This window comes from Pongo abelii, chromosome 4 (assembly GCF_028885655.2).
Source record: "Pongo abelii isolate AG06213 chromosome 4, NHGRI_mPonAbe1-v2.0_pri, whole genome shotgun sequence".
Classification (NCBI taxonomy): Eukaryota; Metazoa; Chordata; class Mammalia; order Primates; family Hominidae; genus Pongo; species Pongo abelii.
The window spans coordinates 159,155,101-159,179,613 of record NC_071989.2 but is presented as its reverse complement, the minus strand read 5'-3'; the positions used below and the strand labels follow the sequence as shown (position 1 = coordinate 159,179,613).

General features: G+C 50.9%; 1 protein-coding gene across 13 annotated transcripts in view; it reads right to left on the bottom strand.

Annotated features, from left to right (window-relative positions):
* The window catches only part of NDST1 (N-deacetylase and N-sulfotransferase 1), a 72,487-nt gene that overhangs the window by 23,726 nt on the left and 24,248 nt on the right, over positions 1–24,513 (bottom strand). For 11 of the 13 annotated variants that reach the window (XM_063724323.1, XM_054556070.2, XM_063724329.1 and 8 more), the window contains 3 exons: positions 12,833–13,732; positions 6,300–6,794; positions 1,572–1,659 (listed from right to left, as the gene is read on the bottom strand). In XM_063724323.1, the coding sequence (XP_063580393.1) occupies positions 1,572–1,659; positions 6,300–6,794; positions 12,833–13,345 (1,096 nt within the window). In that variant the 5' untranslated portion in view covers positions 13,346–13,732. Of the gene's footprint in view, positions 1–1,571; positions 1,660–6,299; positions 6,795–12,832; positions 13,733–15,659; positions 15,782–24,513 lie in introns of all 13 variants that reach the window. The other 2 variants (XM_063724327.1, XM_054556073.2) reach the window with 1 other exon arrangement.

The window sequence follows — 24,513 nt, the reverse complement described above, 5'->3', positions numbered from 1 at the left end:
TGGAGTCAATGATCTCAAGGGTTTCTTCTACCTCTGACATACCTGCTCTGATTCCATTCCAATGATCCAAATCAGGTCACTTGTCTTTTATCTAATTATCTATGGAAGCTCTTTGTATATATACAGGATGTTTGACCCTCTATCTCAGACGTATTACTATAACCACCTCTGATATGCTAAGTGTTATGAATATAAAAAACAACCAGGTGCAGTGGCTCACACTTGAAACCCCAGCACTTTGGAAGGCCAAGGTGGGAGGATCGTTTGAGCCTAGAGGTTTGAGACCAGCCTAGGCAACATAGTGCGAGGCCCCATCTCTACAAAAATTTTTAAAATATTAATAGCCAGGCATAGTAGCATGCACCTGTAGTACCGGCTACTTGGGAGGCTAAAGCAGGAGGACCGCTTGATCCCAGGAGTTCAAGGCTGCAGTGAGCTGTGATTGCACCACCGTACTCCTGCCTGGGTGACAGAGAGAGGTCCTGTCTCTAAAAATAAATAATTTTTTTTCTTTTTGTTTTGAGATGGAGTCTTACTCTGTCACCCAGGCAGGAGTACAGTGGTGCAATCATAGCTCACTGCAGCCTTGAACTCCTGGGATCAAGCAATCCTCCTGCCTTAGCCTCCCAAGTAGCTGATACTACAGGAGCACACCACCACGCTGGGCTAATTTTTGTATTTTTTGTAGAGATGGGGTTTTGCCATGTTGACCAAGGTAGTCCTGAACTCTTGACCTCAAATAATATGCCCACCTCAGCCTCCCAAAGTGCTGGGATTACAGGCATGAGCCACAGCGCCTGGTCAAAAATAAATACAAAAGTTAAAAAGAATATAAAAAATACAGACAGACAACCCAGGATCACTCCTATTTGGCTTCGGGGCTATGTTGCATATACCCCTCCATCTGCTGAATTATTGACTAAATGGTTTTCTTAGAATTCAAGAGAGGCTGTCTCACTGAGGCCTGGGCAGAAGGCAGCTAGGGGGAATGGTCATTGCAGATGACCAGCTCAGGGGTTATTCCTTCCTGCCCAGTCCCTGAAGGGCAGCAGATGGGGAGAGGACAGCAAGTGAGAGAGAGCCCCAAAGAGGAAGGAAAGTGTGCACCAAGCAACCTATAGCCCTCACCCTCAACCCTTAGGACTCTAAAATAAACCCAGGACACTGGTCATCCGAGGTGGATACAATTACAGGGCATCTTCACTTTCTATGCTACATGTTTCTGTAAAGTTCTTAAAATTCAACCAGCTTCTTTTATAAGCAGAAATAATACACACAATTGTAAAAGATAGGAGGGAGAGGCAAGAGGGAGAAGATGCCCCACCCAGGCCAGCACAGCCCGAAAGGCCAGGGAGGGACAAGCGGCTGCCGTTGCTGTTGTCCCCAGATTGCCTCTGCCTGGGCTGTGACTGCTCTTGTAGGCTGTTGGCTCCACGGGGGCAGAGAGGTCACCTCTGCCCCTAATGTGGGCCAGTAAGCCCACCTGCTGCCCTCGTGGATGGGTGCTTTGAGGGTTTGGGTACTGAGGAGTCCTGGAAGTTGCTAGTGAGGGCAGGGGCAGGCCCACTTACCTGTGTGGAAGAATTTCCCTGAGTAGCCCAGGTTGAAGGTGAAGTTCGGGATGTGTGCGCGTAGTTCCTTCTGTGTGTCAAACAGGGCCTAGGACAGGCAGGGGAGAAAGGAAGGAGTGAGGGAAAGCCAGGAGCTCCCTGCTCTTCCCACTGAGGGCTGTGAAAAAACGTAGAAAACCCTTGTTCAAAAATTATAAAGAATGTCAAGGACGGCGTGGTGGCTCATGCCTGTAATCCCAGCAGTTTGGGAAGCTGAGGAGGGTGGATCACTTGAGGTCAGGAGTTCAAGACCAGCCTGGCCAACATGGCAAAACCCAGTCTCTACTGGAAATACAAAAATTAGCTGGGCATGGTGGCATGAGCCTGTAATCCCAGCTACTTGGGAAAATGAGGCAGGAGAATCGCTTGAACCCGGGAGGCGGAGGTTGCAGTGAGCCGAGATCGCACCACTGCACTCCAGCCTGGGTGACAGAGCGAGATTCCGTCTCAAAAAAAAAGAATGTCGAGAAGGCAACACCAGGCATTAAACCACGTAATGGGCTCCCTCTGAGCATGGGGCTCTGTGTGGCTGCACAGATCACATACTCTTGAAGCCAGCCCTATGCTGCCGTCCCCCAGGCCTCTGGCAAGGGAAAATCTAGAATCCCACCCAGCTCTGCTATGTGTCCTTGAAAAGGCTTCACATTCCTCTAGGCCTTGGTTTCATCAAATGTAAAACAGGGATGATAATATCTCCCTCATAAGGCTCTTGGGAGAATCAAGTAAGATAACCGCATGTATGCCAGCTATTTGGGAGGCTAAGGCAGGAGGATTGCTTGAGCCCAGGAGTTAGAATCCAACACGGGTCCAACTGTAAGACCTTGCTCTAAAAAGATTAAACAATTATAAAAAAGATATTGTACGTAAAACTGCCTGACATCTGGTAAGTGATGAAAAATGGTGGCCAATGCCACGTCTGTGGTCACTGCTGCTGTGAGCCTGTGCCTTCATCTATCAAATGTGGAGGATTTCTCTTTGCTGATGGAATGCAATGCTGATATTAAAGGGCCATAACCTTTCCAAGGATGGGACACTGTGGGCCCAGCAATGCGGTCTTCCCATGCACTGCGTACCCAGTACTTTGCAAGTCAATGAAGGGACACTGACACTTATGAAACAAACATACAGGTGTACTCTGGAGTTAGGACACATGAGCCACAAAGCGGCTCAGGAACCTGTAAGAGCCGCCGGGCGCGGTGGCTCATGCCTGTAATCCCAGCACTCTGGGAGGCTGAGGTGGGCAGATCACCTGAGGTCAGGAGTTCAAAACCAGCCTGACCAACATGGTGAAACCCCGTCTCTACTAAAAATACAACATTAGCCAGGCGTGGTGGCAGAGGCCTGTAATCCCAGCTATTCGGGAGGCTGAGGCAAAAGAATTGCTTGAACCCAGGAGGCGGAGGTTGCAGTGAGCAAAGATCGTGCCATTGCACTCTAGCCTGGGCAACAAGAACGAAACTCCATCTCAAAAAAAAAAAAAAAAAGAAAGAAGAAGAAAAAGAAAAAAGAAAACCTGTAAGAGCCAGCTATCAGAGCACTTTACAAACTAAAAGTCCTGGCCCTCCCCAGGCAATATAGTCACCACCAGCATCTTACCAGGGCCGTGCACTGCCTGGTGGACATGCATGCTCCAGCTGTGTGACCTTGGGCAAGTTACCTCAACTCCCTGAGCCTCAGTGCCCACCTCTGCAAAATGGGACTCAGAACAATACCCACCTCACAGGGCTGCTGTAAGGACTCAATGAAGCAATGGCCAGAAAGGGCTAAGCACAAGGACTCACCAAGCCCTGAATAGGCAGCTGCTATTGGTATTATTTAAATTGTGCTGTACAGCCAGTACTGTACAAGCTAATGAGGCGACATTCATGTCTCTGAAAGAAGGGCTCTGTTGTAGGGTGTGCTTGGGATTAAAGAAAAAAAAAAAAAAACTCTGCCCTTTCTGACTCACAAAAATGTTTAAGGCAAGTAGGATTGTGGCTGGAGAAGCACTTTGCAATCTGAACTGAGCTAAGTGTGTGAAAGAGGGTGCCTCTATTTGTATTTTTGGTTTGCATCCTATTTTTCTATTTCTACTGTTCTATAGAAATGGCTTCAAACTGCTATCATTCCTCTCACTTTAAAAATAGAAAAAATAGGGCCAGGTGCGGTGGCTCATGCTTATAAACCCAGCACTTTGGGAGGCCGAGGTGGGTGTAGCACTTGACTCCAGGAGTTCCAGATCGGCCTGGGCAACATGGCGAAACCTGGGCTCTACAAAAAACTAGCTGGGTAAGCTGGGTATGGTGGCATGTGCCTGTGATCCCAGCTACTCACGAGGCTGAGGTGGGAGGATTGCTTGTGCTTAGGATCACTTAAGTGAGCTGTGATCCCGCCACTGCACTCCAGCCTGGGTGGCAGAGTAAGACTCTATCTCAAAAAAAAAAAAAATTAAAATATGGAAAATTAATAAGAGAGAGAAATTCAGGGCTTGTAGGAACACAGTGAGCCCAGGAACCTGATCTCCTTAGGCTCAACCTGACCCTGGACCACAGTCTCTCCAGAACTCACTGGACAGACAGCAAGAACCTAGGTTCCTGTAGGAGAAAATGAGCTTGGGCCACTGGAAGAACACCTCAAGTAGAACACAGAGCAATCTACCTTGCCAGAGGCAGGTGGTGGCACTGCATGAAGACTTAGACTGGAAGGCTAAAACGTTCTTTAAACAGGAGAGCCTTTAAGAGAATGGAATTTCAGGAGGAAACACAATGCGTAAAAGCAGCACAAAGCAGCACCGCTGGAGCAACTAAGGTGGAGCCTGGAGGGCTGAGCCTGGCACCAAAACATCCCCCTCACCCCCACCCCAGCTATCCAGGTACCTATGGGAGACCCCTGTGGCACCAGGAAATAGCCTGAAAACTTCCCATCCACCCCATCTCATCATTTTATAGCTAAGGCTCAGGCATGGGAGGGGACCTGTCTAATTCACCTAGTTCATTAGGGTCAAATTAGGACTCGACTCAAATTAGGTCTTAACTCCCCAGACAGTGCCTGCTCCCGAATGTCATCCATTCTGCTCTTCTCTAGAGGTGTAAGGAAGAGCAAAGTTCACTCCTGACCAAGGCAGGGCGATGAACGCCACCAGGACCCTCCTTCCAGGCCCCAGGGCCAACCCCTACCAGAGATTTCAGAATTCCTCTTACAAGTCTCTTTTTAAAGCCTCCTGCTAACATCAAAGACAAGCCTGGGTTTGGTGCTAATATGTTTCTAACACTTGCTAATCTCCTATAAGAGAGGACAGGCTGTCAGCAGACAGCAGAATGTCTCTAGAATTTAATCCTCCTCTTTTGTTTTCATTGGATTTATTGTTATGGTTGCCTCTATTTATGGCAACTGATACGGATTTCCTATTTACACTAGGATGCCATCTCCTTTGTGACTAAGTTTAAATAAAATAGTGAGTAGATGAAAACTGTATTTTAAAGATTGTTTAATGGTCTTAATTTGTAGGCTGCTTCTCACAAGGACCGTTCACATGTGTGTAAAATCTTGTGGTCTGCAAAGTACTTTTACACAGTTTTGTTTAGTAAACACTTTTTTTTTTTTTTTTTTTTTTTTTTGAGACAGGGTCTTGCTCTGTGGCCCAGGCTGGAATGCCATGCACAATCATGGCTCACTGCAGCCTCAACCTCCCAAGCTCAAGCAATCCTCCTGCCTCAGCCTCCCAGATAGCTAGGACTACAGGACTACTACCACCACACCCAGCTAATGTTTCACTTTCTGTAGAGACAAGGTCTCCCTATGTTGCTCAAGCTGGTCTCAAACTCCTGGGCTCAAGCAATCCTCCTCCCTTGGCTTCTCAAAGTGCTGGGATTACAAGCACAAGGCACCACACCCGGCCAGCAAACCTTTTTTGAATTAAACACATGCATTCCACTGTCGACTTACACCTCAGTTAAAATCTGCCTCATGCATGATTCAAGCTCTCATCCTTATTTTAAGAGTTTTGTAGGCGCTCTGACATTAACATAAACATTTTTAAGAGTTAAAAATCATATTTAAATTAAAGGCGGACAAACAGCATTGTACAGCTCCCATCTTTGTCTGCATGTCTTCTTCCATACATATTATAGAAACTTAAACTCCACGTTCCAGATGCAAAATTCCTCTATATTCAATACTTCAATACAATAAAGTTTTATTTATTTTTATTTTTTTTAGACAGAGTCTTGCTCTGTCACCCAGGCTGGAGTGCAGTGGCACAATCTCGGCTCACTGCAACCTCCACCTCCCGGGTTCAAGCGATTCTCCTGCCTCAGCCTCCTGTGTAGCCAGGATGACAGGCATACGCCACAACACCTGGCTAATTTTTTTTGTATTTTTAGTAGAGATGGGGTTTCGCCATGTTGGCCAGGCTGGTCTCAAATTCCTGACCTCAAGTGATCCGCCCACCTCAGCCTCCCAAAATGCTGGGATTACAGGTGTGAGCCACCACGCCTGGCCAATGCTTCAATCAAGTTTTAAATGATACTTGCTTCTAATAAGACAATTAATAAGAACCAACTGGCAGGATAGGAAGCAGAGTGGCACTGTCTTTTAAGTAACTCCCAGCATAGGGGAGATGCAGACAAGGCACACCCACGATGGGGCACCTGAAGGCTGAAGCTTGCCAGGCCCCACCTGCCTTGCCCGGTCTGGCACCCCTGGCCATACCTTCACGTCCTCCACCTTCATGCGTGTGCCCTCCTTGCCCACGAAGATGTCATCAATGTCCACCAGGATGTAGCGGTCCAATGGCAGAGAGAGGCGCTTCCCCGTGAGGAATGCCACGGCATCCACGAAGACGAGCTTGTGCAGCCAGAAATTCAGGTTGTTGCCAAACAGCACGCGCTGGATGCCGTCATGCAAGCCCAGGTCCTGGACCACAGTGGCGTGCAGTGCGGCGTGCAGGCCGGCGTCTGCGCCCAGGTGTGGGATGGACTCAGACGAGCGCGTCTTGGCCAGCAGCACTGGCTCATAGGTGGAGTGATTAGACTGGAACACCGTCCAGTCCTCGCCGGGGAGCACACCCTTCTCCACCTCGCTAGGTCGCGTCACGTAGAGCAGCGGGGACTTGGGGTTGATGCTGCAGTCCTTCAGGCCCAGATTTGAGTGCAGGAACAGGGGGAAGCCCTTGAGCTGCGCGCTCAGCAGGCTGTTCTCATTGGCCTGCAGTCAATGGGGGGCAGGAAGGGGAATAGAACTGTCACATCCAGAACCCCAAAGGACACAGTCTCTCACACGTGGACCGTAACAGTGGTATCAATATTCACCAACATTCATGGAGAGCTCACCACCCTGGCCCTGTGCTCCACCCTGCACAATAATATACTCACAAACACACATGACTCACTTACCAAAGCCAGGCACTAGATGCTGTGCACTTTGCAGACAGGAATGCTGTTAATCCTCCAATGACCCCATGATGGAGACACTGCTCTCATACCCATTTTACACATAGCAGACGGAGGCCTAGAGAGGCTAAACCACACAGAAGAAGATCTAGCAGTTGAGAACATGAATCCTGCCAGACTGCCTGACTTTGGGAAAGTTATGTCACCTCTCTGTGCCTCAGTTTCTGCTGTAAAATGTGGCTAAGAACAGAAAATAACTCTAGGAGTGGTAGAGGATGATCAGTATCAATACCGGCAACGTGCTCAGAATAGGGCCTGTGGCATGATCAGAAAGTGCTCATTCAGTACTCACATCAGCCTGCGTATCCCACTTCACAGGTGTGGAAACCGAGGCTTGGAGGGGCATGCTGCCCTCAGTAGCACAGTGGTTGGAAGGAGCTATGAATCACTGCCAAGAGGTCGAGCCCTAGCACCCACACACCTAACCATTAGGCGTGGTTGCCTGGGGTTTCCAAACTGGCTCTGGCCACGCAACCTTTTCTTCAGGAGACATCTTACGTGGATGCCAATGCAGACGTTCAAAGAGGAGGTTTCTGCTGGGGGTACCCCATACGCCCCTAGCACTCCAGAGGCCACTCCCTCACTATGGTGCCTGCCCGGTCGTTGCCATCAGTGGTGAAGTCTCTGCCTCCTTTCTCTCAAGGCATGTGGCTGCCCAGCTCCCTGGAAGTCTGAAGACAGTGTGCCCCAGTCCCCTCTTCCCTAGGCTCACAGCCCCTGTTCCTTCATGACTTTCCTCACCCTCTCAGCCACCTGCCCCTGAATATGGTACAATGTGTCCTTGTTCCTGTGTCAATTCCATTCTGTCTTCTTGGCCTGACAAACTCCTGCTCATAATTCACACCCAATGCATATACCCTCTTCTCTGCACTGGCCTCCCTGAGACCATGTGAAAGCCTCAGCTGCAGCATTTCTCACCTCAGCTGCAATCTTATATTTTCAGCGTTCTATCTCTCACCAGCCTGCAACCCCTTAAGGTTAGGGGCTATGATGTTTCACCTTTGGACCCCTGGTGCCCAGCTTGATACCCAGCAGGAACACACACAATTTAATGCAGAACTGGATTTTTAAAAGGAATAAAAGAGGAACAGCCAGCTCTCCAGTACCTGGCATATGATAGATGCTCAATACAGGTTTCATCTGTTCATTCCACAACTATTTGCTGTGTCAGGCACTGTTTTAAGTGCCAGCGATACAGTGAGAAAAACAAAGACATGGCCCCTGCTCTCATGAACCTTAAAATCAAGGAGGGAAGAGAGACATTCACTGAAATCACAGGAATAAATATAAAACTTCAGTGTGGCACATGCTACACAGAGGAGGTTCATATTTGTGGAACAGTAGATTACTGGGCACAGTTAGTGGGCTCAGGAGGTCTCCTGGAGAAAGGGACTTTTGAGCTAACATTTAAAGAACAAATAAGCACAAACAAAAGGAAAGGTAGAGGCCAAGAATAGCAAGTGCAAAGGCCCTGAGGTAGGACAGGCCTCAGCATGACCAAGGAATAGCAAGAAGGCAGCAGAGTGACCAAGAGGGAAAGGAGGAGATGAGGCAGATAGGTCAGCTGGAGCCAGGCCTGCAGAGTACTGGAGGATTGAAGCAGCAGCAGGAAGCCCTCAAAGACTCCATCAAAGGATGACAGGTTCCAATTTGCATTTTAAAAAGATCCATGTGGCTGCTGCCTGGAGAGTGAGTGGGGCAGGGCAAAGCAAAATGAGTTTGGAGGGGGAGATGGGGTCATGTGTGGGGCCCCCAGGAGAGCTGCTCAGGGGGCACTCACAGGGGTGCACAGGTCAGTGGCAGGGGCGGGGTAAAGTCTCAGCTGAGCCTGTGCCCGTTGCAGAGCTGTACCTGTCCAGAAGAGTGCCTTTCACTCATCTCCTTTAATTCCCAAAAAGGCTCTGCAGGGCCCTGGCCTCGTTTACCATATTAAGTAGCCTGCATGTGATTCTCCAAACATCAAGAGTACCTCCCCACCCTGTCCTGAGCCAGCCTCGGGTGCTGAGGCCCAGCGCACAGCCCAGTCCTCAGCTACCTCCCCAGCTCCAGGCAGCTCACGACTTCTAAGACAGCCCTGACCAAGGATGGGAACTACTTGGGCTGTGTAGGGACAAAAGCAGTAGGGGCCAGAGACATTTCAGGCCTTGTCCATAGCCTGCTGAGGCCTGGGATGCTATACTGGACCGCGGGTACTGAGGGATCCCATTTCAAAGTCCCGACCCTGAGCTGACTGCCAGGTGCTGGAAGCTCAGTCAGCTGCCCAGCCATCCAGGAAGGGAGGAAGCCAAGTCACTGATGGCCCATCTGTTGGCAATGAAATGAACCAGCCAAGAAGGGAATGGAGGGCCTCAGTACCAAGAGGCTGGCCTTACTGCAGGCCTCACCCCACAGCAGTGGAAATCGCTCTTGCTCCTCACCACTGAGTACCCACTCCGGAGACACCAAATCTTCCAATGGGGTCCCCCAGGTAGAGGGAGAAGGAGCCCTGATTCGGGAACGCAGAGGTGGAGGCCAAGCACAGACCTCACCATTACCTGGGGGACCTTGGGAATCCCACATCTCCTCTCTGAGCCTCAGGCTCCCTGTCAGTCCATTTGCTCCTATGGCTGAGTTAGAAACAAGCTTGACTGTCAGATCTTGGCTCTATGACTTACCACAGGTTGAGCATCTCTAATCTGAAAATCCAAAATGCTTCAAAATCCAAAACTTTTTGAGCACCAATGTGACCTCCAAAGGTCATGCTCAAAGGAAATGCTTATTGCAGCATTCTGGATTTCAGATTTTCAGATTAGGGATGCTCAACTGGTAAGTAGAATGCAAGCATTCCAAAATCTGAGACACTTCTGGTCCCCAGCATTTCAGACAAGGGACACTCAACCTGTAGCTACGTCATTCTGGACAAGCCATTTAACTTTTTGAACCTCAGGTCCTTATCTGAAAATAAATCGCCTACTTCACAGGATAGCTGTGAGAATTAGCCATGAAATGCCTGCAAAGCACCGAGCTCAGTGACTGGGACACAGTAAGTACTCAATGAAAGAGGTCAGGTACTCCTTGCCAGACCCCTGCCAGGGTGTGTTTAGCCCCAGGTCACCTGGAATTTCAAGGTTGAGGCATGACAGTGCCAGGAAGTAGTGATCCAGATGAGGATGACCCTATTCCCACCCTCCAGGATCTCACAGGGGCACACATTGGTCAGGGCCACAAGACAGACACAGTGCTACCACTGCTGTTTGCTGAACCTGGAGATGACAAAGCACGATAGCTACCATCTATTGAGTGGCTCCGGTACCAGGCAATGGGCTTAGTGCTCCCCACCCACTGTCTTGTTTTCAACACAGACCAGTGAGGCAGGAGCTGTAATTAGCCCCACTTTGCAGATGAGTTGAGCATTTTACCCCAAGTCGCTCTGTTTCTAAGTGACAGAGATATCTGAACCTGTTTGGACTTTTAAGTCCCTGCTCTCACACTGCCCTGGGAATCCAGCATCAGTGGGAACTGGAGAATAAGTCTTCAGATCCCTGGAGCCCACAAACAATCCCCACTTGGCAAGCCCAGCACACAGCGGAGAAGCTGGTCTTGCAGAAAGAGTGGAAAGATGTGCCTTGACCACCAGGGGGCATGCATTTGAGCAGAAAATCACAGGCCTCTGCTCAAAACCAAGGATAGTCTTGTCCTAGGCAACAGGGTAGGAAGAGCACCAAGTCCTGGAATTACCACTGGCCCCACAATGAGACTCTGAACATGTCCCCACCCCTTCCTGGGCCTCCTGTTTACCTTCTGCAGAGCAAGGAATTGGGGCCAGACAGCGCCCAAGCTCTATTGTACCAATTATGCCCAATGACCACAGCCCACTGCCTGGTCCCCAGAGACTGTGGGAGCTCTGTGCACTGGATGTGGCCTCTGATGCCACTTCTCCTGAATAAATGGTATGTGAGGCTCCTGGACTCATCACATCGTGGTTAAGACTAAGGCCTCTGGGGCCAGACTGCTTGAGTTCAAATCCCATACCTATACTCATCAGAGGCGCAGACTTGGACCACATTGCTTATCCTCCTTTGCCTCAGTTTCCTCCTATCTTAAATCAGGCTGCTAGCCACCTGCCTTGGTGTGAAGTGCGTGAATCTGCACAACGCATGTAGATGGTGCATGACACTGAGTGAGCACTCAATAAACGTCAGACTCCTGAAGCTTTTCAGGCCTGGGGCTCTGAATAGAACTTAAATGAAGTTCATGGCAGGAAAGGGTAAAGAGCCCAAGAGAAAAGAGAAAAAAGACAATGGAGATGGTCTGACTTGATGTCATTGTAAAGCCATAAACCAGGCCAGCATTCCCCTGAGGGTGCTCTGTAAAAGAAAGGGTTTTGTGATCAAGCCAGTTGAGAACAAATCTCACTGGTTGCTCTACTGCAGGACTTCTAAGGGCCTTCAAATTCTTGGCTTACAATACCTTTCAGTGGCAGAGCTTCCTGCTGTATTAGGGTGTGAAAGAACACGCCATGAGAAGCCCTCCAGGAGACAGGGCCCAGTGCACAAGTGCACCAGGAAAGGCCTGGCACAAATGGGCACCCAGCAGCGGACACAGGCCACTTCTGACCCATCTCCCGCTCCACCTCGCCTGGCTCACACCAAGCAAGAGGCTGCATTAGGACTTGTGCACTTACTGTCCCTTCTTCCTGGAAGACTCTTTGCACAGAAAGCCACACACCTCCTCCCCTCATTTATTTCAGGTCACTTTATCAAAGACGACTTTCCTAAAATAATGTCAAGCTCCCACCCCCACTACCCTCTGTGTCCTTTCCCTGCTTTGTTTCTTTTTGTACTGATCACACCTGCCCCATCCTATGTTTATTTGCTCACTGCCTGTCACCCACCCACTCCCACAGCACTGAAATGCCAGCTCCATGACAGCAGGGACTTTGTCCACTTCGATCACCGCTAGCACAGGACCACAAACACCGTGAGTGCTCAGTAAATATTTGTTGAATGAAGGAACAAATTCCCTGCCACCTCCAAAGCATCCAACTAGAGTCCCAGCTAGTGTCTGCTTTCATCTTGCAGGTCAGACTTCTCTGACCACAGCCTCTGGATCCCCCGCCCACCATTCCCAACCTCCCCCCACCAAGGACAGATTCTCTGTGACACTCTTTCTGCAAGGACCCCAATCCCGGCAGTCATTCTAGAAGCCCCATAAAGCCCAGAGCAGCTCCCCATCTGCCAGTGGGATTCCATTCTCCTCTTTCGCCTCATGCAAAATGGCTCTGGGTCAGGAGGTATATTAACGCCATACTCCACCACCACCAAGAGGAAAGAGCATGGGATAGAGAGCCCAAACTGTCTATGTCTAGGTTCAAATCTCGGCTTCTCCACTTACAGGCTGCAAAACCTTACATAAGTAACTTAACCCCCGGAGCCTTGGTTTGCTCATCTGAAAAAATGGGTACACACGCCCTCCATAGGGGAGATTGCCTTGACAGGTTTTGGGGCACCTAGCAGAGCATGCTCCTCCGACTTCACACTTATCTCTGTGGCCTCCTTTAGGCAAGCACCTGCAGTGTGATGGACCCCATGCACAGCAGGCGATCCCCCTGGCACGCTCCCCTAATACTTACAAAGCACTTGGCAGGCAGTGGGCACCGCATGCTCCCAGTGCTTTACATATACTCACTCATTTAACCCTCCCAACAACCCCAGGAGGCGGGTGCTACCATTACACCCATTTCACAGGTAAGAATTCAGGCACTGAGCTGGAGAGGGGGCTCTGAACTGCTCAGGGACCCTGCTTCTTGTGTACCTTGAAGAAGCCAATGATGCCCACGCCGTAGGCCACACAGTACTTGTCCAGCAGCTCCCGGTTCCAGGCGTCCAGGTTGACATACTTGAGGATGTTCTCATAGATGATGAGGGCGAAGCGGCCACGGCCCTTGTCAGTGAGCGTGGGCATGTCACCCTTGCCCGGCGCAATCTCTGTGCGGTATTTGAAGCGGCTGGACTCCAGGATGGCCACCACCTCCTGGCCCAGTTGCGAGTAGAGGCTCTCCACAAAGACCAGCACCAACGGGTCTGTGCGGGAAGGGGTGGCTGCCTGCACAGGCTTGAGTGGCAGCAGGCGACTGGGGGCCACCGGTGGCAGGTCCCCGCAGTCAGGCTCGGGGGCATCCGCCGAGGGCTCCAGGCCTCGCTTCCAGCCATATAGGTAGTAGGCCGAGATGAAAACGCTGAACAGGCAGAAGACGAACAGCAGGAAAAGGACAGCCTGCGGGGACACGTGCCGACACAGCCTCCGGAGGCATGCCAGGGCAGGCATCCTGGCCTCCGAGACCTTGGCCACCGGAGGCCCAGCCTGCCCTGGCTACCCCAAGGCCCCACACAGGAGGAGACACGAGAATCGTCCACTGACCAACAAATTCACAGAGACTTAGGAAGCGAGGCCCTTGTGGGGCACTGGGAGTGGAGGATCTGGGCCCCCAGTCCTTCCTCCCAGCCAGGGGCGCAGTCCACAGGCTGGTCACACTCCTTCCTTCCTCCGCGCCCCTTTATGTCACCATGGCAAACCCCCGCGTGGTCCTGTGCAGAGCAGAAGTGCCCCAGGGCGTCAGGGCCTTCTGGGGGTGCAGGGCAGCAGGCCAGAGGACACTGGGCAGGCGCAGGGGTGCCGCATGCCGCTCACTCCGTGGGGCCCACGGGGCTAAGGCTGTGGAGAGTGGAGAGAACAGGAGAGTCAGAGTGGGCTTCAGGGTTCAGCTAACTGTGGACACACAGGAACTGACCTAGGAGTGCCCAAATGCAAGTACAGCTGCCGAACCAAGGCTGCATGATTTGGAGCAAGCTCTTTAATATCTCTGAGCCCCGTTTCCCTACTTGTAAAATGGGGCAGACAATAAATAATATGAACCCATCTCATGAGGGGTTGGAGGATTAAGTCCAACAACGTTTGTAAACGACTTAAAGCAGTACCTAGCATATGGTATCTACAAATGGGAGTTGCTATTTTTGATCATTATCAGAGCCCAAGACTAGGCCAAGAAAAATCCAGAAGCAAGACGGATGGGGAGAGATGATAAACATTTGCAGAGCCTGGGAACTACAGGTAGAATTCTAAATCACGACTGAATACCACATCCTCACCATATTCCATTCCCTTCCTAACCCGTTGCTCTCTTTGGATGAGCCCAGCAGCCCCATCTGATAGATGAAAAGACTGAGTCTCCATCCAAGGAATGAAGACTCAGAATGAAGCCAAGCCAGGATTCATTAGCAGGCTGTGGGGCATGTGTGCCTTAGCTGTGTGAGAAGGCCTCAGGTGACCATTATACCTTTCAAGCATCAGTGAGCTAATCTGTAACACCAGCACCCCTGCAGCTCATGGCTGTATCTGAGCGTTGAGTAAATGTGTCTGAGGAGCTTGGCACAAGAAACATGGCAGCTGTCGTATTTGCCCGTAATGCAACCAGGTATCTCTCATCCTCGGGGTACGTACCCACAGGTGCACACAGCAGCCCAGGACAACAGATGACCAAACGGCCTTCCTGAGGATCGCCATACTGCCACCACAGGATGCAGAGGGGCGGCCTCCCCTGCCCTGGACCTTCTGTCCACCCAGGCAGCCATAACTCTGGGTTCCAGCCTCCCCCTCAGCCTGAACCCCCCGCACCCAGGCCACGCCTCCTGTACTCATCTCACTGGAGTTAATGAAGACGCACATACACGACACAAAGGCCCCAATTCTCTCATCCCAAACAGCAACCCCAAACACAGTCTTCCAGTCTCCCTTAAATAGTAATGAAGTCACAAGAAGTGAGATTTCCCAGCAACCCAAGGAGTAACTTTCTTTTTTTCTTTCTTTTTTTTTTTTTGAGGCAGAGTTTCACTCTTGTTGCCCAGGCTAGACAATGGTGCAATCTCAGCTCGCCGCCACCTCCACCTCCCCAGTTTAAGTGATTCTCCTGCTCAGCCTCCTGGGTAGCTGGGATTACAGGCATGAGCCACCACGCCCGTAGAGACGGGGTTTCTCCATGTTAATCAGGCTGGCCTTGAACTCCCGACCTCAGGTGATTCGTCCGCCTTGGCCTCCCAAAGTGCTGGGATTATAGGCATGAACCACCATGCCTGGCCCCCAAGGAGCAACTATCAGTCACAGCAGCTCAAAGCTAGAAGGAGAGTTGCCCAGGTCTAGATGGAAGGTGTAAGAGCCAGGGCTAAAGAGGCCAGGGGGGAATTCAAGGCTTGGGCCCAGCCTAGAGGGTAAAGATCTTTGAAATCCCTTCCAGCCCCAAGACTATATGATGTGCTCAGCATGGGTACAGCATGCTCCAGACCCGACAGCTGCACTTCCAGGAATTTATCCTAGAGGTATTACTGCAGAAGTGTGTAAAGATTTTTCCACAAGAACACAAATCCTAGTGCTGCTTATAACAGCAAATCCCAAACAATGGGAGATTGTATTTAGGAATTATAACACAAGGGTTGGGCGTGGTAGCTCATGCCTGTAATCCCAGAACTTTGGGAGGCCGAGGTGGGCGGATCACTTGAGGTCAGGAGTTCAAGACCAGCCTGGGCAACATGGTGAAATCTCATCTCTACTAAAAATACAAAAATTAGTCGGGCGTGGTGACACACACCTGTAGTCCCAGCTACCCAGGAGGCTGAGGCAGGGGAATCACTTGAACCTGGGAGGCGGAGGGTGCAGTGAGCCGAGATCACGTCACTGCACTCTAGCCTGGGCGACAGAGCGAGACTCCATCTAAAAAAAAAAAGAAATTATAATACAAAACATATGAAATCCTAGGCAACCATTTACAATATGTTGAAGAAGGACATGTACTGACATAGAAATATAATTACCATACGTATTGTCAAAGTCAAAAACATTTATAAAACAGTTTGTACGTGTGGTCATAATTTTGTTAAATATTTTTGTGCATAGGCTAGAAACTGGTGCTAAATGCAAAAAAAAGAAACATTAACAGTGATTATCTCTGGGTGATTTTTATTTCCGCTTTTTGTCTGTGAAATGAGGAGGTGACTGGGACAACAGGTGTGGTCTCAGCTCTGCCATGATGCACTGTGTGGCTCCCTCTGGGCTTCCTGCATGTTAGAAGAGGGTTGGGGCAGGTGATCTCTGGGGGCTCCTTCACCTCTGATATTCTACATTTCAGTGCCAGTACCCTGAGGAACCAGAGGCAGCCAAGAAAATAGGCATTTGCAATGCAGGGGGATAAGTGTGACAGACGGGGATGGGAGGGGTGTTTGGGAGAACTCAGGGGTCCTTAACTCTTCTGGCAGGGGGAAGGAGGGTACAAGGAAGGCTTCCTGGAGGAAGGGTACCTAAGCTGACCAGAACAAAAAGTAAGGGTTGGGCAGGGGTAGACAGAGGAAATGGCACATACCACAGCTTGGAGATAAGAGCATGTGTGGCACTTTCCAGGGACTCCCTGCAATTCTAGCTGAGAGCAGGGCAAGAAGGAGCAGGTGTCCTGAGCAGAGCCAGGAAAGCTGGGGTGACTGGTCCTGTTTACACTCAGGGTACCCAGGTGTCCAATTTACCACTGATAAGGGCAACCTGTGGCCGCAGCCCAGCCCCACCCCTTGGCCTAGGGCCAGGACAGAAGCACAGCGGATAGGAGGTGGGGATGCCCTGATGGCGCCCTGCCCACGTTGGCCACCCAATCCCACGGAAGCGGAGGAGAGCAGCCACCAGCCACTCCTCGAAGGCTTGAGTGCTGTGGTCAGTGACCCTCTATCAGATTAACAACCTTTCAGAGTGTGAATGATGCAGCTCAGAGTCTCAGGAATGTGGGAGCCACGAACCTCTGTGGGAATCTGACATTTTTTAGACATAAAAAATATGCACATTAAAAAAATGCACACGGTTGCCAGAGGTTGGGGGTTGAGAGTATGAATCAGCGGAGCAAAGAGAATTTTTTTGGCAGTGAAACTACTGTGTATGAGACGACGATGGTGGATACATGTCATTATACATTTGTCCAAACCCACAGAACGCATACTACCAGAGGTGAACCCGAAAGTAAACTGTGGACTCTGGGTGATAATGATGTGTCAATGCAGGGTCATCTGTTGTAACAAATTTACCACTCTGGGTTGGGCACAGTGGCTCACACCTGTAGTCCCCTGACCCTGGGAGGTCGAGGCAGGAGGATCACTTAAGGCCAGGAGTTCAAGACCAGCCTGGGCAATATAGCAAGACCCCCATCTCTACAAAAAAAAAAAAAATGAGCCAGTTGTCAGGGCATGTGCCTGTAGACCCAGCTACTCAGGAGGCTGAGGCAGGAGGACCACTTAGGCCCATGAGGTCAAGGCTACAGTGGCCATAATTGTGCCACTGCATTCCAGCCTGAGCGACAGAGCGAGACCCCATCTCAAAAAAAAAAAAAAAAAAAAGTACCACTGTGGTGGGGGACATTGATAATGGGGGAAGCTGTGTGTGTGTGCAGGGGAAGAAGGCTTATGGGAAATCTCTGTATTTTCCTTTCAATTTTGCTGTGAATGTAAAACTAAAAATCTAAACAATAAAGCCATATATATATACATACACACACACACACACACGCTAGAAAACGTCATAATGGTGTGGTGGCTCACGCCTGTCATCCCAGCACTTTGGGAGGCTGAGGTGGGCAGATCACTTAAGGTCAGGAGTTCAAGACCAGCCTGACCAACATGGTGAAACCCCATCTCCACTAAAAATACAAAAATTAGCTAGGCATGGTGGCAGGCACCTGTAATTCCAGCTACTCGGGAGGCTGAGGCAAGAGAATCACTTGAACCCGGGAGGCAGAGGCAGAGGATCACGTCACCGTACTCCAGCCTGGGCAATAGAGCGAGACTCCGTCTCAAAAAAATATATATCATAATAATTTCAAGGAGTTCAGAGCCTCCCTGCCACCCATCCACAGACCTAAAGTCCTAGATTAATGGACCCTACTGGTTACACGTGCAGACTGGAGCCAAGTGGCTTCGATTCAAAACTAAGCTCCACCACTTAGTAGCTGTGTAATCTTGGGCAAGTTGTTTAACTTCTCAGTGCCTCAGTTTCCTAGCATGTAAAATGGAAATTCTACCTACTTTAATGTACCCAAGGTTGTGAACATTAAATGAGTTGATACATAAGATGCTCAGAACCACGCCTGGCACACAGCTGCGGTTATCACGCACCCCTGTTGCTTATTTAACATACTTACGACAATCCCTCACGATGTGGATCACAGCTTAGCTCACGAAGCACTTTCAAGCTCATCCCTCTCTTGAGAGTCTGACAGCCCCAGGACTCAGGCAGGGGAGGGCAGCTCATTTCACAGAGGGAGAGCAAGGGCTGAGGCAGGCAGGCAGGCACCAGACACACTTACTACACAGAGGGCCAGGCAGCCAGGGCTGCCGTCCTCTCTCACAGCATGCCTGAAAAGCAGCCCTACCTTTGGAGGCTGTGGCCCTTACTGGGAGCTGGCTGGCTGCCTGGATAGAAGCCAAGAAGCTAAAGATAAGGCCATGGCAAAACCCAGAGCAGAGGGAGAGCAAGGTAGCCCCTGTCCTCAGAGAAGGCCAAATACCCTGGGGTGGGGGTGAGTGGGGGGAAGCCAGTTGCTTTGTAGCAAAGCGCCAGCCACTCAGCCGGCTGGCAAAGGGGGCTTCCAGCACAGCCCCTCTGCAATCCACTCAGAGGCTGCCACCCTCCACCCACGGCCCTCCTCACCCGCCTGCACTCCAGAACTCCCGTGGCTCAAGGGGCTTCTAATCCCCCTGCAGCCACCAAGGCCTCAAGGATAGCTGGGGCTGAGGCCTCAATGACCCCCACCACCCTGGGCCTGCTGGGCCTTGCAGACATCACCAGCAGTTTCCCCTAAATTCCAGCCTCACCCAGCCAGTCACCAATCTCGGGGAAGCATTGAGGCTTTTGCTGATGAAATTCCCATTGCCTGGAATGCCTCCCCGGACCCCTTGGGACACTTACTCATCTTTCAAGATCCCGGTTCCAAAGTCAAGACCCCTCTGAAGTCATCACCAACCACTGCCCCCTCTCCCACTCCTAAGTCTCATTCCTCAGGCTCCCGCCTCATCCCCACTCCACGGTGCAGAGGCTGAAAACCAGGACCCTGGAGCCCAAACAAAACGCAGCCTGTGCTCTTTGGCTTGCACAGTATTTTTCTTTAATTTGGGATTCGTTAGCAACATTTTTAAATCAGGAGATTTTACATAAAAGTCAGAACTTCTAACTTGTCTCTGAAGAGGGCAAGTTCTGGTGACACTGGGCACACATCCTCACCCGCCACCACCAGCCGAGGCACTTAGAGTGCCAGCCTCAAATGGGCCGCGTATCCTGCAGTTAACACCATCAGCATCTCTATGTACAGTCTCACAGCCAACCTCTTTACTTCATTTGGCTTCCTGCCCAGCCCCTGGGTGCACCTGAGCATGTGGTCTGTGCAGAGTAAACTGGGGGCATTCCTGCACATGGCTCTACCTCCTGTAGCCTGCAGATCTGTGGGGCAGGACCAGGGCTTACTGACCTCTGCACAGGCCCTCACCGGCACCTGGCACACACAGCCCTCAGCACAAAACAGTGTCCTTTCTTCCTCCTCCCCCGATGCCCGGGTGCCACTCAAGGGCAGGAACCAAGTCTCATTCATCGTGGAAGCTCCCACTTTTCCCAGGGTCAGGTCCTTATTGAATACTCAGGATATGAATGAATGAGCAGCTGTTATTATTTCCAATTTACAGATAAGGAGACAAAGACTTCAAGGTGAAGTGACTTGCCACAGTCACATGGAAACCACCAAATCTTAACTCAAATGGGTTTCCTTCCTGACTTTGAGTTTGGTCTTTCATTCCTCCCTGAAACCTAAGGGTTTCTACAATAAAAATAACACCAACAACATTATAATTATCATCATTATGAATACTGCCATACTATGAGCCTGGCACTGTGCTAAGCACTTTTCTTTTTTTTTTTTTTTGAGATGGAGTCTCACTCTGTCACCCAGGCTGGAGTGCAATGGCACTATCTTGGCTCACTGCAACCTCTACCTCCCAGGTTCAAGCAATTTTCCCACCTCAGCCTCCCAAGTAGCTGGGATTACAGGCACCCACCATCATGCCCAGCTAATTTTTGTAGATATGCAGTTTTGCCATGTTGGCCAGGCTGGTCTTGAACTCCTGACCTCAGATGATCCACCCACCTCGGCTTCCCAAAGTGCTAGGGTTACAGGTGTGAGCCACCACGCCCAGCCAGTACTTTTTATACCTCATTTCATGTAATCCTTACAACTAATATTGATATCCACATTTACAGTTGAGTAAAATAAGGCTCAGAGAGGTTAAGTCACTTGCCCAACATCACACAACTGTTCAGTGGCAGAGCCGAAATGTGAACCCAGACCCCATGGGTGGGAGATAACTCCAGAGCCTACAGAGGAACCTTGGCTTGGGGTAGGCAGGGGCATGAGGGGAACCTCAGCCACAAAGGCCAGTGGCCCACAGCCCTCAGCCAGGCTCCCACTACACTCCCCTAGTCCTAATCCCAGCTTTCCCTGCCAAGGTGCTGAGGATAATGAATGAGATGCTCTGGTCGTCATGGAGACGCCATGGCAACGCTGCACTTTCGGGAAATACCACGGTAACCGTGGCCACTGCTCTGGAGTTGAAGTCACTCTATCTAACATCCCCACCTGAAAATGCTGCCCCGGACCCATAAGAGAACAGGGGCAGAGGTACAAGGGCCTTCTTACAGAAGCAAGCTGTCCAGAGACTGGGACCAGGGAAGGGGGTCCAGCTTGGGCCTGTGATGAATGGGTGGGCTCCAGGAATGAGACCAAGGGCTCCGTAAGAGCAGGTACGGAGACTGGGCAAGCCATGCCTTTCATGGTGAATTGTGCCCAGTAACCCAACTCACATGTACACAGTGCCTACTGTGCACCAGCAGGCCTCCTTAGAAGGGCTGTGTACACCCTTCTATTTCACTCTAGTGACGACAGCTAGCATAACAGTTAAAGGCCCAGACTGGAGCTAGCCTGCCTGAGCTTGAATCTTTGAATCTTTTCTTTCTTTTTTTAAGTCTTGCTCTGTTGCCCAGGCTCACTCCAGCCTTCCCCTCCTGGGCTCAAGCTTTGAGCGATTTTCGAGCCGCAGCCTCCTGAGTAGTGGGGGTTACAGGCGCCCGCCACCATGCCCAGCTAATTTTTGTATTTTTAGTAGAGACGGGGTTTCACCATGTTGCCCACGCTGGTCTCGAACTCCTGAGCTCAGGTGTTCCACCTGCCTCGGCCTCCCAAAGTCCTGGGATTATAGATGTGAGCCACTGTGCCCAGCATATTTTCATTTTTTGAGACAGTGTCTTTCTTTGTTGCCCAAGCTGGAGTGCAGGGGCACAATCACACTTACTGCAGCCTCGACTTCGTATGCTCAAGTGATCCTCCTACCTCAGTCTCCCAAGCAGCTAGGACTACAGGCGTGTGCCACAATGCCCAGCTAATTTTTTAATACAGACAAGGTATCCCTATGTTGCCTAGGCTGGTCTTGAACTCCTGGTCTCAAGCAATCCTCCTGCCTCGGCTTCCCAAAGTGCTGGGATTACAGGTAATTCAAGCCCCAGCTGGGAGCCACTGCACCCAGCTGGGGCTTGAATGTTGGCTCCATTATTTACCAGCCTCATGACCTTTGAGCAAATCTCTCAACCTCTCTGAACCTCACTTTCACTAACTCTAAAGTGGGGTTTATACTACTTATCTATCTTGCAGGGCAGCTGCCAAGACAAAGAGAGATGAGGCATGTAAAACACTGAGCTCAGTGCCTGGCACATGGTAATATAAGCTAATAAAATGATTACTCAGTAACAGATTTGGAAAGTGAGGCTCAGGAAGGAACTGGCCCAAGGCCACATATCAAATTAGTGGTGAATTGAGAAAGAGAGAGGAAGGGAGACCAGGCTGACGCCAGAGGGAAAGAGCAAGAGAATGGGATCCAGGAAGGAGGTTCAAGATCTTTCTGGGAGTGCGGAACAAGCAAACGACCTGTTTCCTCATCCTGTATTTACTGAGCACCACTAGGTGCCAAGCATGCCACTAGGCACTGAAAATGCAGTGGCGACCATGACCTTCCCACAAGGATTTCTAGAGGTCTCTGGAACCCAAGGTTTTATGTCTCTGGTACGACATGGCTGCAGTGAATGGGGGAAGGTGCCCACGGCCCTGAATGCTCACCCAGCCCACATTTTATTTCCAGCCTGGGTCACTCTTGACAATGCCCTCTGCGGACCACACACCCCTCCCCGCCCCCCCAACACACACCCCACACTCACATGCACACGACAGGCTCAAATGGCATCATCACAGGCATCTGGACCACGTGCACATGGGGTGGGTGCTGAGAGGAGGTCAATGCAGAAAGAGCTCTGCCAGCAGCCTCAGAAGGATGTGAATGGGTACCTGGACTTGGGCAGGGACCTGAGCAGGGGAGGGCGTAGCAGTGGCTGCAGGCCTGGGGAACAGGTAGCCCCACATGCACCCAGGGCCACTCCCCATAGCTGATCCAGCCCCTCCCAGCCAGTCACACCCCCAGCACAGTCACATCATCACCCCCACCCAGCCACACCCCACAGCTTCCCAGCTCCACCAGCCACCCTACCACAGCCTGCCCCACCCACCACATCCAGCTCAGCAAGGAAAATCCTCCACATTTGCTTCCCAGCTGTGCGGGAGTTTCTCCAGCGTGATTACATCCCTGGGAGGCCAAGACCAGAAGCAAATCCCTTCCTCTGCTGGAATCTGCTACATGCCCCATCCCCCATCACCCCCACAGTGCTGCCTGGCCAGGAGCCAAGCTGCCGCCTGTCAGTCACCCCAGAGTCCAGGACCGCCACCACTGGGAAAGAGACTGTTGGAGGTCTGGCTCAGAGTCGCAGGGCCACAGAGAGCACAGTCTACCCTGCAGTAAGCCCCTGGGGACCCTGAGATCCAGAGAGAGGAAAGGACCTCCTGGCCTTGTGCCGTCTGGTGTGCCCCACTCTCATTTACCTTGGTCCATTTTCTTGTCCATTAAAACCCTGTCCCTCCTCCTCCAATGCCAGCCTCAGCAAGGAGGTGAACAAGCCTGCTCTGGATTTCTAAAGAGCTGGTTGAGCTCCCCTGCTCCACATCCCACCATGCAACACCAGGTATCAGTTGTTCTTGCAACTAGAATGCAGGCTCCCAACTTCACTGAAAGCTTTCCAAGGCACAAGCCGTCTCCTACCCACAGCAGGTACTCAAGAGCCTTGTGCCCTTGCCAATTACCTTCCCCTCTGTGAATCTGCTACACGGCATCTCCAAGCTAAATGCATTAATAACATTAACTTCCATTTATGAGACATGCCAAGTCTGCGTTACATGCCATTATTTCAACCTTACCACAGCATCATGACCCAGATTCCCCCCATTATACGGATGAGAAACTGAGGCCCAAAGAGGCCAGTCACTTGCTGCAGCCCACAGAGCTAATAAGGGGGTGAATGGGAACTTCAGCACACAGCTGCTGGGCTCCAGAGCCTGGGCCCCTCATCCCCCATCTCCACAGCCCCTCTGTGATCACCTAAGACAGCTAACACTTGCCAGATGCCCTGCGCATCCCATTCTCCATTCCCTTTGAATAGTTTTCTGTCTGTGTTGGTTTTCATCCATTTTATATGTGTTTTAATATCACAAGCAGCCTCTAGTGATCTTTCTTGGAAGTAGCCCACAGATCATCTATCAATCAACAAGGAAACAAAGCATTAAGCACTACTGGTTCACTCCCTGGTTCTCAACTTGTGAATCTGTTCTGGGTTCCCTGGCAGGGAAGGCCCAACAGAAAACCTCAGGAACTTAGACCTCACTTGTCGAGAAAGTGTCCTTCTTCCAACAGGGCCTGAGTTGCGAGTTTACCTTTGTACCAGCTCTGAAAGAAACGGCTTACCGAGCAAACATACCAGACAGCCTGGGGGCGGGGCTGTGTGGGGAACACGGCAGGTCACCTGCCACCCTCCCTTCCCAAGGACGGGACAGTCCTGACAGTCCCACTGAGGCTCTTCACGCACACCAAGGCTGTCAGGTCCATCACACAGAATGTTATGCAGTGGCCACAAAGCTTCCCAAAATGGGGCTCTCTGCCCACCCTATCCCCAAATCTGCCTATGACAGAGTCAAATCCATCCAGAACTATTTTTTTCTTAGGCTCAGATCGCAGACACTCAAAAGGAACAAAGCAGCATATCCCAACACATATCATAACCTCCCTTACTGGCGGCCAACATTAAGCTCCTGCGAACATCTGGGGCTGTGCCAGTAGCCTTCCCTGCTCCACCACGCTCAATCCTAACACCCTGAAAGATGTGTCACTGCTAAGAGCATTTTACAGACAAGGAAATGGAGGCTCAGAGAGGGTAAGAAACCGCTCGAAGTCACACAGCTGGGCAGAGGTGGAGCTAGGATGCCCCTCCCAGCTCACCCC